Source organism: Pocillopora verrucosa, chromosome 9, assembly GCF_036669915.1.
Source record: "Pocillopora verrucosa isolate sample1 chromosome 9, ASM3666991v2, whole genome shotgun sequence".
In the NCBI taxonomy this organism is placed as follows: domain Eukaryota; kingdom Metazoa; phylum Cnidaria; class Anthozoa; order Scleractinia; family Pocilloporidae; genus Pocillopora; species Pocillopora verrucosa.
Window position 1 is genome coordinate 6,742,321 of NC_089320.1, and position 17,844 is coordinate 6,760,164.

Below are 17,844 nucleotides of genomic sequence, written 5' to 3' on the forward strand. Positions count from 1 at the left end.
CTCCAGCATATTCCATAATCTTACAGACAAACACCTTTAGTATTTTAGTCCTTAACTCTTAACTCCAGCATATTCCATAATCCTACAGACAAACACCTTTAGTATTTTAGTCTCCTCCTCAACTCTTTGTATCTCCAACTGCAACATGTCCATCGCTTTAAGAGCATATTTCTGAATAGCTGTGCTAACATTGTACACTGCTGCTGGCTCTCTCTGTTCTTCAGAGGACTCCTCTCTATCATTACTTGCATATTGTTTTCCCTCCTCTTCAACAGCAGATGCCATCTAAGGAATAGAATAGAATAGAATAGAATAGAAACTTTATTAAAGTGTAAACAAAAACCGTCTAGCCAGGGAACAAATCCCTTACTAATTTGGGGACACCAACAATCAACAACATCAATTGAATAAAATATATTCTGTCTAATACGTTTTTCACATTTCACATGTACAATACTTATTTACTGTAATTCTTAAAAATTGTGAAACTATTAATCTGTATGTAATAGGTAACACATTACTTTGAATTGGTATTATACAGATATTTTTGAAGTTTCAACAATTCCCCCCACGAATGAAGATTTAGATATATGAAAATTCACATATTTGCACTGCGGTGGAAAGATGAAATTAAAAGATCCTCGCAGCTAAGAACACTACTGAAACTAGTAGTAGTCCCCCCACCCTGGGAAACCCAAGGGCATTTGACTGTTGGCTGTGCTCAGGGGAATAGGGAATTTGAACCTTGCCTGGGTGGGGTGAGGCAGCGCTAACATGTGACTTTGCTAATTTCTACAACAATTGTTAATCACACAAAGAATCTTGGATCATTGGCTGGGGAATTTGAAAGCACCTTTGCCCCACAAGCCAATCTTCAATAGATCGATTACCTTAAGAGGGAAAGAAGGGACGTTGAAGCTTAAGATTGATTGACACATAGATTTCTAGAAACCCAAGAGAAAAATTCTAATTTAATTCCCTTTAAGGTTTTTTCATCCTTAAATGTGTAACTCAGAAAACCATAAAGAACAAATACATATTTTGTGAGTATTAATATTATTATGTTTGGGGGAAAAGCCACACAGACATTGGATATCTAAATTGAGAGCCCTACCAATCTATATATTTCAGGTGTGCATCAGAATTCAAAATCACCATTATTACTGTTCATAAATGACTTGGTTAATTTACCCAATATCAGATAACATTTCTCAGGACTTTGTCTTTATCTTGTTCAATATTTTTTCGCAATATGCTATATCAAGACACCACAACTCTCTCGTGATCAAGTGAACATAAGATCAAAGCATTCCAACATCTGGTTGTCTCATTAATCTGATTACCGGTAAGAAAAGCACTTTCGGAAACGTTTCATTTACACCTAATGAAATAAATTTAGATCCTCATCAGTGGATCTTAGGGAAACATTTACGAATAATGACAACAGAGGTCCTTTTTCGGGTAGATAAATCAACCTTCAGTACGTTAACTGGTTAGCTTTCTCTTTCCCTCAGATGTCTTCCAGCGCTTAGCGCTTAATAGTCTTGAAAAACACGGCGAAAGCTCGGATTTAAAAAAAAAAATATATATATATATATATGCGCTTTCCATACGAGGTTAAGATTGTCAAATGAATGTCAAATGGTGTCACGAGAAGAACTAAAAGTTATGTCCTAATCTGTATGGATTAACAGATAATCAATACTAACTTTGTCTCCGAAGTTCGATTATACTTCGGCGGGAACAAAGTCTACTACAGAATCAATTACGATTTCCGGTATTATGTTTACAAATAAATCGAACGCGTGTTTAGATAATCTTCCCTCTTTTTCCGGTAATAAAACCCTTTATGCTAAGATTGAAACAATATTTGGTCGACATTTTACCATCAAATGCCTTTCTCACGATATGAAACGAAAAAACAACAAGAACGTGGCTTCTTCTTTTCCCTCCGAGCCAATGTGCATCTCTGCGCCTTCTATTTCACTTGCCGAAGATTTGGATGACGTAACAGAAGAAAAGATAGCCCTTGTCAAAAGCGCAGCGAGGAAAGTTACCGAGGAAATTACAATAAAACTCAAGGGGTAAGTTTTCTTTTCCTTTTCCCGTTCCTTTCCGAAGTACCAATTTAGGTGGACTTCATGACTTTCGAGAAAAGATTCTTCATAAACATTGTAAAATCATCAGGGGGTGGGGCAAATGGGGGTGTGTGGGGGGGTATACTTGGGGGCGGTTATAATATAAAGACGAAAATTTGTAAACAACACTATTGGTACTTATCTGAGTGAGGACTTTCGAAAGCACACACAAGCTAAAGACGTAGACAGCAATTTAACAAATCCACTCCATATAAAAGCCAGAACAACTTAATTAATGGTGTTTATATTTAACTGAACATGTATAGAACTGATAACAAAATACAATGTGACTACTAAATTCTTCAAAATTACTATGTAAAGATAAATTTCAAGCAACGAACAAGAACTTCAATAAACAAGATAATTATTTAACTATTGTGTGCCTTTTTGGTCTTAATTTTTTTCAAAGCTGGACAAAACTGTTTCCTTGTCAGAATTATTTAGCATTAGGAACGGAACATGTATTTTACCAAAACTTAACAGAAAGCCATTTTTTAATCATTTCTTTAAAAAGTGGTTTGCTTCTCGCACCAATTAGATCGCCACATTAGGGTATGTATATACCTCGTACCCATCAGATCACCTCATCAGTGTATGGATCTCGGACCAATCAGATAGCCGCATCAGGGTATGTATCTCGCGCGAATCAGATTGCCGCATTAGGGTATGTATCTCGCACCCATCAGATTGCCACAATAGGGTATGTATCTCGCGCGAATCAGGTTGCTGCATAAGGGTATGTATCTCGCACCCATCAGATCGCCGTATTAGGGTATGTATCTCGCGTCAATCAGATTGTCACATTAGGGTATGTATCTCGCACCCATCAGATTGCCACAATAGGGTATGTATCTCGCGCGAATCAGGTTGCTGCATAAGGGTATGTATCTCGCACCCATCAGATCGCCGCATTAGGGTATGTATCTCGCGTCAATCAGATTGTCACATTAGGGTATGTATCTCGCACCCATCAGATTGCCACAATAGGGTATGTATCTCGCGCCAATCAGATTGCTGCATTAGGCTATGTAACTCGTACCCATTAGATTGCTGCATTAGGGTATGTATGTCGTACCCGTCAGATTGCCACGTTAGGGCATTATCTCGCGCCACTCAGATTGCCGCATTAGGGTATGTGTCTCGTACCCATCAGATTGCCACATTAGGGTATGTATCTCGCGACAATCAGATTGCCACATAAGGGTATGTATCTCGTACCCATCAGATCGCCGCATTAGGGTATCTATCTCGTGCCAATCAGATTGCCGCATTAGGGTATGTATCTCGCACCAATCAGATCGTCGCATTAGGGTATGTATCTCGCACCCATCAGATTGTCGCATTAGGGTAGGTTTCTCGTACCCATCAGATTGTCGCATTAGGGTAGGTATGTCGTACCCATCAGATCGCTGCATAAGGGTATGTATGTCGCGCCAATCAGATTACCGCATTAGGGTATGTATCCCGCGCCCATCACATTGCCGCATTAGTGTATGTTCTCGTACCTATCGGATTGCCACATTAGGGTAAGTATCTCGTACCCATTAGATCACCGCATTGGGGTATGTATCTCGCGCCAATCAGATTGCCGCATTAGGGTATGTATCTCGTGCCAAGCATATCACAGCATTTAAATATCTTAAGGCAATCACAGTGTTGGGGTGTTGTTTCCTTTCAAATGATGTCATGGAATCAGGGGGCTGTGCACAAAGGTTCGCACTGAACTTTTTTTCCTTTACTCAGAACGCACACGCCAAACAACTTACATTCCATCATGTACCATGAAGATAACGTCCAAGGTCCAATCACAACATAACTAATCAATGCACTACATGAACATTAGGAAATTTTTCACGTGCTTGAATAGAATTCCACCTATCAAATTTCATTTTGCCTTAACCGTCTTCGCTCCATTACGCTTCATTTCCTTGTAAACAACCTGCATTTTATCACGTACTCTAGCCACACTGTCAAACCATACTGAAAACGCTAAAATGCTACTGATAGTGAATTCAATTCTCTCGCGTTTTGACTTTTTCTAAGAGTAAGATTCGCTTTAAGCTTCCTTGGACTTAAACCAATTGCGTGTTAATTCCTTGGGAAAAAAACCTGGAAAAAAGGTCCAGATAGGCAACAACCAATCAAGGAGCCCTCTTTAAAATCTTATCCTTTTCTCTTGTTCAGTGGATCTTCACTTATGTCTAAATCGCAACATCGTAAAATGAAGCAATTTTCACTCAGGAGCCGGGCTGTATAATGGGTATCTGCACACTGGACACGTGCGACTAAAACAAAAAATTTGAGAAACATATAATTACTAATCATTGACATACATACAGATTTTTTTTGCTACCTGTAGTTAACTAACAAATTATACAACCTATAGCAGAAACCTGATTCCCTACATGTGCAAGGGAGCAACTTGTGGAATGGGTTCCTCACTAGCAACAACACAGAAATGCAATCAGAAGCCAGAAAAGCCTTAATACAACCAGGTAGAGGACCGATTGCCACTTCCTGAGGGAAAAGTGTAACAAGCAAAAGGCAAGGCTTGTTACCCAACTGACTCTTCTTAGTGAGCTTGCATTACCTTAAGTGGTTACGCAAAAGGAGGTTTATACTAGTAGTTCTGAGAATTTCCAAAGACAACAAATAGTCTAGTCAAAGTACTGTGTGAGAGGTAGATGCTTCTCAGAGTTTTCAACTTTGGATATTCATGTACATGTTGTTTTCTCTGGGAAAGTGATGACTAACAAGTAGAGTCTAGCACAATAACAAAAATAAACAAACAAGACAAAGCAGTGAAGAAGGAATATTGAAGAATTAAGTGCTTACATTCCATTTTGTATCATAGCTATTGCACATTCTCGATGAACCTTGTGTGAGCAGGGTAAAATCATACATCCACTGGAAACATCCTACAAGTAAACCAAAAATGAAAAGTTATTATGCTGAAGTTTGGATTGAATCAGTGTCATCAGATACTCAAGAAATAAGAGATAAAAGTAAAGTATAAACAAGTTTTCTGGTATATATACATGTGGGGGGGGGGGGGGTAGAAAAGTTGCACAAAGTATTTTAGAATCTTGAGTGTTACGTTTACATGTCTTCTAGGCAAATAAAAACAAAACGTCAGAAGGTGTAAAAGTGGTCAGAGAACACAGCCTGTGCAAAAGTGATTTCGATACATTGCTTTGGAAAGAACACAGTGTTACAGTTCACCTTGTACTGTTACACGTACAAGGTGGGAAGGGGAAAGTAGAACATCAACAAATAAATTTTTTTATCCAACATAACATTAACTCAAAGCTTATATTTACAGAGTTCTGTGGTAGACAGTGTAGATAATTTATATTTTGATCTTAGGAGTGAAACTGCTTCATCCTGAAACTAAGATGGATGATTAGATAATAGATAAAGTTGAACCATGCCTACTCCAACAGCAGGGAGGGGACAAAAAAGAGATACCAAGGACTTTGAAGGTGAAATTACACAGTACTAGATAGTAAATTACAGTACTTGGGGTTGAGAGAGTCAGAGAGCAAGGATCTAATATGTCCTCTCGGCTCAAAAGTCATTCATCTATGCTTATTGACAACTAAGAATTACCTCCAGGCATATGCAACACTCATCCTGGTCACTTTGTGGTCTAACTCTGCAAGGTCCACTAGAAGGAAGAAAAATAAAATAAAGTTAAAATACGACTGAGAAACGTAAAATCAGGTGAATAAATGGAAGAAGAAATCAAAGTTACTATCTGCGGTTGCACTCAAGTAATTTGTATTGTTACAAATTGAAGCCTGTCATATTGTCTGTAAATGAATAAAATTTTAAACTCTTAATATGTTGGTCGTGGTTGTAATCAAGTTTTGAAACCATAATGCATGATGCAAAGCTGTTTCACGTTTTCATTCTCCGACTGGCATGTGCACATTATGCACCAACTAAGAGACCAGCTCTTTTGTTTATGTAGAAGTCTGACAAGGATGAGATTTTATCCATAAGTGTCTATTGAAATGAAATGATTTTGGATCGCCAAAATGCCCTTCCCTTGTTTTAATAAGGGAAAAGGAGTCCAAAATCTAATAGGCTCTGTCAATAACTATACAGTTTGTCACTTTTTTCGGCTAAGGTCACTAGCCCTCCTTTTGAAATTTGCAAGGTAGATCTATCAAATTAACAATCTCAGAGAAATAACAACAGAAATACTTATATTTTAGCAACAGAAAAGTTGCTGTCAATCGTCCCACACCAGAGAAGCTTACTGGGGTGTCCAATAGCATGAATTGAGTTGGGAGTCCTGCTTCCCCTCCCAGATGAGATGTTAGTCTATTTGCCAGGTTTTAGTGTGAGTTCTCCAGTACTCATTCAAAATCTTGCATGCAGAAAGGCACTGTAGGACTAAGTACCGATCCTAAGAACATAATCTAATGACCTAGGTGGGGGCGCAAAATAAGACCTCTTCAGATGAGGTCTAGCAAGCTAGCTAATTTAATACATATCAATTTTTTCTATTTTTTATTCCCTTTTTACAACTGAAAACTTACCAGTATTTGTACTTGAAACAATTTGAACAAATTGCACCAAAATTATGGTCACGCTACCAAAACAAAAAATTACCAATTGTTGACATAAAAATTAAACAGAAAAATACCTTTACAATAAGACCTTTCATTGAAAATAAACATTTTTCAAACATTTAATTTTTGACACTAATTTTCTCTTAATTATCCTTCTGCCAATTTTTTTAAAAACCATTTTATCCACCATTTTGCTTCCTGTTCTATTCGTAAAAGATCACCTTATTTATATATAAACAAATTCTTTGTCAAAAAGATCACACAGCAAAGTTTCTTGACAACATCCTCCAACACAGCTATTTGATGAGATCCAATGTAGACTAATAATACATCAATCTCTTGCTCTTTTTGACAATTTTGGAGAACCCTAAACACCGAATCAAGCAAACCACAAAACAAAAAAACCACAAAGGAATTAGAGTTTTTAGGCACAGTAGATAGTTTTCTCACGCTTGATGGATTTGTGCTCCTCACTTCAATTAGGTTCCAGAGGTACTTCTGGTGTTCATCATTTACTGAGTTTCAAAGCAAAAGCCTTCCATGCAATTTTTTATCATTGCTACCAAAATGACTGATAGACCCTGTCATTTGATGACTAAGTATTTGTAAAAAAGACAATAATTTAGTTGCTCACCAATCCACCTGCACATGTACACCACCATCTTCCAAACCATGGCCACCTGGCTTGAATTCTTGCTGTTGCAGCTTCAATATCCTCTGCCAAAGCCTGACAGCTGTTGTTATTGGCATTCAAAGACCTCACAACACAAACTGTTGTTTGCTGCACTCCCTCTGCACCAATTTCCCTCTCCTGTAAAGGAAACATGAATTTAATTATTAACCCAAACCTCCCTCAATTCACCTAAAATCATTCCTGCAAAAAGCATTGCCCTTGATTGCAAATGACTGCAAATCCAAATTAAGGTTTATCCACTCATTTCTTATGGTCTGCCCCACACATGTACTGGTATTTGCTAAATCTTACATCATCAAACTGGTAACCCTTCTAAAATATTGCACCTCATTATTTCATACAATTTTAAAATAAATCTTAGGACTACTGTCATCACAACAATCTAAAAACTTTACCAAAATGAAAATTTTAGCTTTCACTGTTACCTTTTCCAACAAGATGTTTGATTAGACCTTTCTTTTCAAATACTTTTCAACTAATAACACACAATTGTAAACAGTAACAGTCTCTTACCTCCTGACACAAGGAGGGTCTTCTCATTGCCTCCTGACACTGTTGCTCCCTAATGGCTACCCGTAGCTCCCTTTCATCCCTTTCTCTCTGCTGTGCTCTTTCTGCTCCGATTTCACACTCTGGTCTTTCAATTTCCTGGCCAAACTGTTCCCTTTCTTCTCTCTCTCTAGGCACTATTTCCACCAATACACAACCCTCATCAGCACACTGTTCCAATTCATGCAGAGTGTTGTTTGGGGAATTCACTAACTCAGTGACACTATTTGTATTCATCATAGAACCTCCAAGTTGGCCAAAGTGTTGATCAGCACCAGACATAACAGATGTTTGAAGTCCTGTGGTCATCAAATCAGAGGTTAATACTGAACCAGTGAACCCTGAACGAAAAACTTCATCTCTTTGTAAAGATGGAAAAGTCCCACCTTGCAGCCTTGTAAAAGGCACAAAGTTGTTGGCTACATTAGGATTCAATAATTCAGAATTTCTTGTTGAAGGTAACATTGAAGCACTGCCTCTGAAGTCACTGTTTCTATGTGTACCAGTTGCAGAATGTGTCATTTTAGGCCCTATGGACCCTGTCAAGTCAGAAGTGAAGCCTGAACCATGTAACCCTAGGTGAATTGATTGATTAATTTGCAAACTTGTAAAATGCCCATCCGGTGGTATTTGAGGCTCTCTTGTACCAAGAGCATACTCATTTCATGATAAATTGGAATTCAACGCGTTAAAGGCACCTATTTGAGATCCTGTGGGCTGCACGAAATCAGAGGTCAATCCTGAACCAGTGAACCCTGAATGAAAAACTTCATCTCTTTGTAAAGATGGAAAAGTCCCATCTTGCAGTCCTGTAAAAGGCACAAAGTTGTTGGCTACATTAGGATTTAATAAGTTGAAGCCAGTGTTTGAACTATCATTTCCTCCAATACATGCTCCACTAGTCTGAGGGAACAATGACACATGTGTTTGAGAATATGGATCTGGCCTGAAAGGAACTTGACAGTCACCAAAGTACAGTTGAGCTTTATTTGACTCAGTCAAGTTTACCATGCTGTCTACACGAGAAGCTCCTTGTAATGAAGAATTCTCAGTCAACATCTTCTCAGCATTAGTGTAATATAAACTTTCATGAAGATGTTTGTCTTCTGAGTGTCTTGCTAAGAATGTGTTGGCCACTCCATGAGCCACAGGTCTAGCAACTTGTTGAGGTACCAAGTCTTCCAATGAGTTTAGCAAAGAAGGTTCTGGGCATCTGTCTGTTTTAGGAGGTCTGTCTCTTGGCCTGGCCCCTAAATACTCCCATTTCTTTGACTGACTGCTCACATGAGAGTCAGAAAGATCTATTGCGGTGTCCTTTTGAGCAGTGAACCTTGCACCTGAAACATTTTGCTTCTGAGTTGTGTCTCCATTTGGAAGAGAATCTTGATTCACACTAGTTAAGTCTTCTTGCTTTAAACTATCTTGGGCTCTTTCTGGTAAATTAGCTGCACCATCTACAGTGTCATTAAAGTGATGATTAGAATAAGATTGTGTCTCTGCACCATCAGGAAAAGAGAAACCATGTGTAACTTCTTTGTCCCTTTTGCCATTAGCAGCACATGCTCCTTTCAGCTTTTCACTTTCAAATTGTTCACTTGTAAATGAAGGCGACCAAGACTTCTCTCGGGAGTCCAATCCAATACTTGACACATCAAATGACTGAGGCAAACCTGAGGCTGAATCGTATCTCTCCTCTGACAAATCCACATCTCCAAAAAACCTTGATCCATTCACATTCTCTGCATGAAAAGTAAGAGCAGCCCCCTCTTTATCACCATTAAGTGAGTTTACATTGGAATTGTTGCAAACTTCGTCCTCTTCATCAACTTCAGTGTTGTCAAATATTTCTTTCCTTTCTTCCATTTCATCGCATTGTTTACCATTGACACCAGAAACACTTTCAGACATGTCAACCAGTTGTTTTCTCTCTTGAGGTGAAAAAGATTCCCTTCTACATGATTCTCCACCATTATGAAAAGGTTCAGCAAGTTTCTCTACAAGATCAAAACGATGGATTCTTTCCAGAAGATCTTTAACAAAGGAAAAGGAAAACTCCCCTCTTCTTTCTAATTCCTCAAACAACTCTGAACCCTCCCTGATCCTGGCAAGTCTAAAGCTATCCAACATGGGTTGAACAAGCTTCTTGATCCTGCTTAGTTCCGATTCTGAAAGGGAAAGTGAGATCTCCCTGAGTCTTTGTTGAAGCAAGATACCTGCAAAAGGAAACACAAACAAGATAAATGTGAGGTAACTCTTAGAAATGCAGTTATTTTTCTCATTCATATTAATACCGTCTTGGAATAGTAAAATGCATGCATGCATACTTATCCCAAGAAAGGTGAAATTTTGAAAGCCTTCATTAATGTAATGAAGTTTCTAAATAAAGGTACAGTATTAATTTTCAGTTATAACTCGACATACTGACTAAATAGCTATACAACATGCTTTCAGACTGTGCAACATCTGCCTTTTGAGGTGCATTATTGAAAGACGAAGACAGAAAGCCATGATCTTTACCAATCGAGCATGCTTTCTGGTGATCATCTTTAGGACATGATGAATAATGTATGCCAATAGTGCAAATTTGTAGTAGAAGTAACATACAGTTAATATGAATCCTATCAGGAGCACAATAGCCACAGTAACTATTCAAAAAGTATTTACCTGGCAGTGCTTTCTCTAAAGGACCTGCACCACCAAGCAGCTTAGCATCTGTACCTGAAAAGTCATGGGATGCACCTCTAACTCCAACAGGCTCACTTGTCCCACTGGCATGTTTGCTGGGGGGTTGATAAACCTTTTTGCTGCATCGTCTTTCTTTGCTTTCAAGAAAAAACTGTCTTCCTACTTCAGCTTGAAGACCTTGTTTCTCCTCTTCACAGAGCTTCAATTTATCTTTCAATTTTATTAATTTTTCTCTTAGTTCATGGCATTGATCCTGGTGGAACACAACTTCATCTTGCAATTCACAGATCAGGTTGCCATTGAGAATGGTGCCTTTGCCATTCTCTGTGGTCAATGGAAGTCCAGGACGCTGATCAAATTCCATTCTGTGATCCTCCTTTGACTCCTCTTTGTTAGAGCATGCTTCAGTGCTTTGAACACTGCAAGTCTCCTGAGGACTTTCATTTGGTGGCAAATTGTCTTTGGTATCTGAGCTAGGATGATACTTTGCAATCCAACCCTCTTCACAATTTGACTTCACTGCTACACTCTCATGGTAGTGACTGCTGACAAAGATTCCCTGTGAAGGTGATGATGTGTTTGAGACATTACCTTTCTCTTTTCCTGAATATGTTTCTCCACAGACATTCTTCAAAGATGGCAAAGCTTTCTGCATAAACTCTGGGTTTTCATTTGTGGCATCATACTGACTCAAGGGCAAACTGTTCAGTGATGAGGCTGACACAGGAGTTAAAAGAAAGTTAACATGTTCTTCTGTACCATCAGTAGTATATAATCCATTGTTGTTGCCTGAAAGTTGTATTTCTAAAGATAACTGTCTGTTTCTCAAAATACACTCTAAAAGGTTTACACAAACATCGGTGCCAATCTTGTCTCCAGAGTGGGCAGTGAATGATAAGCTTTCAGTATCCTATCAAATAAAAAAACCATAGTCAATTTAAAGCAAATAAAACATAATACATTAAGTCATTGTAATATTAATCTTTTCATAAATAATTTCATGATGACATCTCCCAGTTATGGGTAAATCTACAATGATTGATATTCACTCTTTCTTTTAGTTATAATGTTTTACAACCAAAAAGAGAACAATTTCAATAAACAGGATCCTGCCAAAAATGGACTTATTTTATACTAGAAATTCTATCCTTTATGAATTCTAAATCAACAACTTTCAAGTCTTTAACAAGTGATTAACAAGTGACTTCTCCCTACAACATCCATACATTCACTATCCAGCAAGCAGGTAATGAGAATACTCAAATGTATCAGGTAGAAGCTGTTATCTTGATCTAACACCAAATTCTCATAACTTGTTTACAAGGAAATTTGTAGCAGCTAGAGGGGAGAATTAACAATCATATCTTGAGAGTTAAAGAGTTTAAGAGTGACCGAGAACAAAGCCTTGTGACTCCAGCAAAAGCTAGAATTTGGAATTCTTGATCCAGAGTCCAATACGTTCCTTCATTTTAACCCTAAACTTAGAAACATTTTAATTACCCTCTTTATCAATCACACAGGAAACTCATGGCAATGCAAACGACAAAAACTTTGATAAATGGGCTAAACATCTTGGAAAATTCACCATCTTTTCCAATTCTATCAGTGCATCTTGGGGAATTTTTCAGAATGACAGATGAATGTATACATTTACATCATGCCAAAACAAATATTTATCTGGAGAAGTTTTAACCTATGAACCTACTTGTTTTAGTGATTTCAATCACAAAGTAAAAATTTTAATTACCTCAGTCTGTGACAGGTCAAAAGATGGTCCTATCTTTAGCACATCAGAATCCGGTTCCCAGTTGGTTTGTGCATTTAAATCCAACTTTTGGTCAGAATTGCAGGAAGATTTGTCTTGAAAGTCCTTACAGTGACAATAACATTTTGTTAGCTCCTTAGCATTTTCACCACCATCTTCCACACATGGCAAACACTGAGTTTGTTCAAAGCCTGATCCTCGAAAATCAGACTCAAGAGACTCCATGATGCTCTCCAAAGCACTCTTCACAGAGGAACAAATACAAGTTGACCCACTTTCTTTTACTGCTCGACACTTTACATAAACAGATCCTTCCTCAACAGCAAGTGACAAGGAGGCACAGATAGGGTCCAAAAAAGTAAAGTGGACTGCACAATTCCTATGTAAAGCCAAGGGGATCTTTGGAGTTGAAATGCTGAGCACCTCAGACAATTCCAGTTTTCTACTTAAACTAGAAATCCACTTGAAAAAAACAAGCAGTGCCTTATCAGAGGAAGAAAATCTAAAGGAAAAGTAAGACACATGAGCCAAAGGCCAAAGAGTAGATGCAGTGGGAGAACTATCTATGCTGTCACACTGGTTGTGCAATTTTGATAACTCTAAATCAACTATAAGTGGAAGAGAGTCAATTCGGGAAGAGAGGGAAGGTACAGCAGGTGATTGCTCTTGAATTGGCAGCTTCATGAAAAACTCTTGTTTCTCATGGAAAGTTTTTCTAAACTTAGGCTGTAGACACAGTAGTTTAACACTTTCACAGAAGGAAGAGGTAACACAGCACAAGTCTCCTGTTTCTAAGACATCAGATGTCTTCCAGAAGAGAAGAAATTGTGGCCTCTTTCCATTGCCACTGCATGATGACATCAAGTACACATTGTCAAAATCTCCTGATGGCCTCTTTTCCTTGTCACTGTATGGTGATGAAAAGGACTCATCCTCTTCTAGTGGTGTAGCAGAATCAGGAATGAAGATGCAATAAACCTGGATATCAGCCTCCAAAATTCTCTGCAATGCACAGTGCACATGTTTGCCCGCATAATTTGAAACTGTCAGGAACTCGGAGTCTAGCTCTTCCAAACAGCTGAACATTTCTCTCGTATGACCAGTTTTTTCATCCCTTGTTTTCATATGAACCAGACTGACAAGAGAAAGAAAGTGGGAAAAGAGAGAACCCTTGAAGGCAAGACCATCAGCATCTACCAAAAAGAACATTCGAAAAAGTTCAGGGGTAATAACCTTGGTCTTCATAGACAAGTCATCTTGTGATGATAGCTGATGATGTACAAAGAGAAACTCCTCTTCTGCTTCTTTGACTTGACCCAGGGAGTGCAGTAACCAGCCTTGCAAACAGTGGCAGAAGGCAACATCTGGATGATCATGGCGCAAGCCATGGTATATAAAGATGTCCTTGGCTTTTTTCACTTTGTCCAAAGCTGCATGCATGAATTTTCCTTTCTTTTGCAGAATAGATGCACCTTGAAGATAAGCAAGGGCTGTTTGAAGGGAGACCTTACCACAAGACAATATGAACATTTCCAATGCTTCTTCAATGGTTAATTTGACATTCTCAAAATTTCCAGCCTCACTCTCCAGATCAGCTAACTTCAAAAGAATTGTGCCTACTTTTTGGTGGTGGTGATTTATTTTCTCAAAAATAATGCGAGCCTCCTTTAGATAGTGACAGGCCTCCTTTTGGTTTCCTTTCTGCAAGGCACAGGCACCCTGTAGACTCTTGCATGATCCAACCATGTGATGCTCTATCCCAAAGAAGTGGATGTATATTTGCTCAGCTTTTAGGAGACTACTCTGTGCGTCGATAGCCTCTCCATACTTAAATTTGAAGTGGCCAATTTGGTACTGTAAAAAGCCAAAACGTGGGCAATTTCCACCATTAAAATGCAGGAATGTTGACTCCAACTTGTCAATCAACTGCCTAGCTTCATTAAAGCACTTAGTGGTGCAGTACATCTCTGCCAATGTCATAACAATTGCTATGAAGTCAGCAGTCAGTGGTTGTGCTTGTATGAATGTATCTGCAACAAACAGTTGTAAGGCAAGTTCTTCCAGTTCGTCATGTTTAATCTGTTCACCTTCATGTTCTTTCAGTTGCAAAGTCATCAGCTGCTTCATGTGCTGCACTGCAAAAGTATCTCTAATCTGGTCAATGTCAAATTTCACAGCAACTCTCAGAATATCATGATTACTATTGTAGTCTTTGAGTTCTTGAGACAAGATAGCAAGTCTGAAGACTACTTTCAAATGAACATCAGTTGCTGGGGTTCTTGTGAAATCCAAGCACAACCTAACCGCAGCATTACAATAAAACTGAGCTTTCCGATAGTCTCCACAGATCTTATGAAAGACTGCCAAATTCACAGTGGCAACAACAGCGCCCAGATGATTCTGTTTATGTTCAAAGTAACTCAATGCACTCAAAAAACATTTTTCACTCGGCCTATACTTCATCCTCTGAATTAACATCACTCCCACACTGATCATCAAATAACCATCACCAGGATAACCCTGAGAGCAGCTTGCAATTTCCTCCAAACAAGCAATGTCCTCAGTTTGAAAAGCCAGGAGACTTAAGACATGGAGAGCATTTAATTCATCAAACAAATCACCTTCAGGAGGTAGAAGGATGAAGTGGTCTCCAGAGCCTTCTAATAGCCCTATCATTGCTTGCACAACACATTGTTGTATAGCTTTAAAATAGGCTTGGCCTTCATCACAGCCACTGACCACACTAATGATTTGAGTCAACTGCTTGATACTGTCACCTCCATCCACAATCTTGTCATGGTGAAAGAAATTTTGCAACTTCTTAAGAAGATAAGAGCACTTGCTTTGCCTGTCACATGCAGCTTTATCACTCATGATGAATGAAGACTTGTAAAAATTTTTTCTTTGTCTTCCTAAATAAAGTAAGATGACAAGAAACATATTAAGCTTCTAAAGAAAATAATGTCTTATAATAATATGACCAACAGTATATATCATTAAAAGGGAAAATATGAGAAATGCCTGCGAATGTTAAACTTACTTTGAATCCATAGCAACAGCATTCATTAGCAAGGATAACAAAATTTTTCAATTTATAAGCACTAATTATCCTTATCTGCTTAAAAATTAGTCTAAAGATAAAGTAGACATGGTTGCTGCGACATAGGATTTTTAAATGTAGAATCTCACTTGCATACCTCCTAAAAATTTACACAAAATTTTATTTTACATTTACACCAAAAGTTTGCTTGAATTGAGAAAAAGTTCAAGGTTGAAGATGGTGTTTAAGAGATATTTTATACCCAAATTGAAAGAGCAGGTATGGCAAAAGTTTTAAGCACAACTTTTCATTATACATCTCAACCTGGGCAAAAAGCTGCACCCCTTTTTAAATGTGCTAAACTAGTTAGAGCTATGAATCATAAGTTAAAGACCATAAAGAGTGCTGCATGGTTTGTAACCAAAGAGGGCCATAGCAGTACTCACTGGTATGTATAAAGGAATAAGGAGAAAAGGTTTACACTGCAGGAAAGAAATTCAAGAACACCACATCATTTTTAGATTAGAGCAGGCTTGCTGGCTACTTTGATGAAAGGACCACTGATGTCAAACTCAGTAGGGAAGATGGGAAACAAGAATTTCCAACACAAAGGCCTCACTTCAGAAGAAATATTAGATGTTTGACAAGGTGTCTAACACTTGCGAGTTTCTACTTTGAGCAAAAATTCCATATCCACTACAGTTCTACTCACTGCCTTACAAAATGCATAAAGTTTAAATATTTCTGGCTCACTTGTTAAAAGGCTTGCCAGTTAACGTTACCCAAAGCCTTAAGAACAATATGAAGTTTAAGTTAATGTAAAATACAGCTCAGAGGTGTTTGGCCTAAGTTGCACACAAAAAGCATGTTAAAAAATGAAATAATTGAAGTTTCATCAACGATTCTTTAGTGAGTTTTGTGGTGGTGAGTTTTTAGTAGTGGCGAATTGACCAGATACCAGTACCAGTAAATAGCAGGTTGCTAGACTTGATCTTCATGCGACTTGTCACCAGAATTCAATAGCACCATTATCAGCTCAAAAATGACTTAATGAGTTAACAAAATACCAAATTCATTTATCAAACAAGCTAGATCTCTTAGGATTTTTAGCCATCAGTTCGTCCAATATTATAAATCAAAATGCTGTATCAAGACATCGGACCTCTCTCGTGACCGACCAATTACTCTGATTTCACATCAAATCTTAAAGTATTTTTTCCGTACTCATGCGGAAAATCACTTAAAGTTTTTATCTTACCGACTCTTTGTCTTTGTTATTTCATTATGTCTTTCTTATTTCATTATGTCTTTGTTATTTCCTTATGTCTTTGTTATGATTTAAAACAGTCAACATAGACCCTCCTTATATGAAGAAAGCGTGAAACAAGTTTCAACATCAGCATGTCTTGATTTAATTTCTGGTAAACTCGGCCCTTTCCAAAACATTTAATTTACAATCAATGAAATATATTTGGCTCCTCATCGGTAAATCTTAAGGAAATATTTAAGAATAGAGATAATCGAGGTACTTATAATCGCAAGATAATACACTTTTCAGCATAAGAATTGGTTAGGATTCTGTTCCTCTCTTCTGTTTATTTGTAGCACGGACAAGGCGGCTGAATATAAAAATAGATATCTTTGTGCGCTTATGCATTTCAATATGAGGTTAAGGCAAGCGAACATGAGTTAAATGGTGTCACGAGGATGTGAAGTGGGGCACTCATTTCAGCCGAGTCAAAGTCCAAAAATGAAAAGAGTGTTTTAATCAATAACCTCGGTTTTACGATCTTTATTACTCTTTCGGTTACGAAACCTTTTACGAAGTGATTAAAACGATACTTAATCGACATTTTAGTATCGAATGCCCTAAACACGGAACGAAAAACAATAACATCCACACCTACCTCGGCGCTATGATCGTCAACTTGAGACTTATTCGAAGCTGCTAACGAATAAAGTACGATCAACATTAATAACTGTTGTTCAAAACAAAGTAAGCGATGAAACCTGGGGTTTCTACCTGGATTCTCGTCCCCTGAGCCCGTTAGATTACTCAATCATATATTTCCTGTGCCTTTACCATCTTTTCTACTCCGTTCCTCCATAAAAGGTAAGAGAAAATGACGTCAGGGTCAAAAATAAGAAAATAATGTCGTCGAAGCGAGGAACTTCACTGAGGGAAGAACAGTGAAACCCCAAGAATAGGTAGCCTCCTTTTTTCTTTTCTTACCGAAATACCAGTTTTGGTACGCCTTATTACTTTCATGAAAAGCTTCGCTTTAAACATACGAGGGGTGGAGAAGGAGGTAGGGCAAAAGTGTGTATAGGGGGACACGACAAGGGTGTGTTTAGGGGGTAGAGCAGGGGTGTGTGTAGAGGGTAGGGCAAGG

General features: G+C 38.1%; 1 protein-coding gene across 3 annotated transcripts; it reads right to left on the minus strand.

The window, feature by feature from the left end:
* Window positions 1–3,857: 3,857 nt before the first annotated feature.
* Window positions 3,858–17,542, minus strand: LOC131791906 (uncharacterized). 3 transcript variants are annotated; one of them, XM_066172105.1, is made up of 11 exons: window positions 17,475–17,542; window positions 17,359–17,399; window positions 12,394–15,323; window positions 10,626–11,556; window positions 8,856–10,174; window positions 7,926–7,955; window positions 7,353–7,529; window positions 6,686–6,738; window positions 5,748–5,805; window positions 4,974–5,056; window positions 3,858–4,423 (listed from the first exon to the last, which is right to left on the minus strand). In XM_066172105.1, exons 3-11 carry the CDS (start codon window positions 15,283–15,285, stop codon window positions 4,372–4,374), a joined length of 5,595 nt encoding a protein of 1,864 aa, XP_066028202.1. In that variant the 5' UTR covers window positions 15,286–15,323; window positions 17,359–17,399; window positions 17,475–17,542; the 3' UTR covers window positions 3,858–4,371. The 3 variants fall into 3 exon arrangements, with proteins under 3 accessions (XP_066028202.1, XP_066028201.1, XP_066028200.1); XM_066172104.1 differs by lacking the exons at window positions 3,858–4,423; window positions 4,974–5,056; window positions 5,748–5,805; ... (1 more) ...; window positions 7,353–7,529; window positions 7,926–7,955 and having other exon boundaries at window positions 8,483–10,174; window positions 10,680–11,556; XM_066172103.1 differs by lacking the exons at window positions 3,858–4,423; window positions 4,974–5,056; window positions 5,748–5,805; ... (1 more) ...; window positions 7,353–7,529; window positions 7,926–7,955 and having other exon boundaries at window positions 8,483–10,174; window positions 17,359–17,396; window positions 17,475–17,532.
* Between the last annotated feature and the right edge of the window lie 302 nt (window positions 17,543–17,844).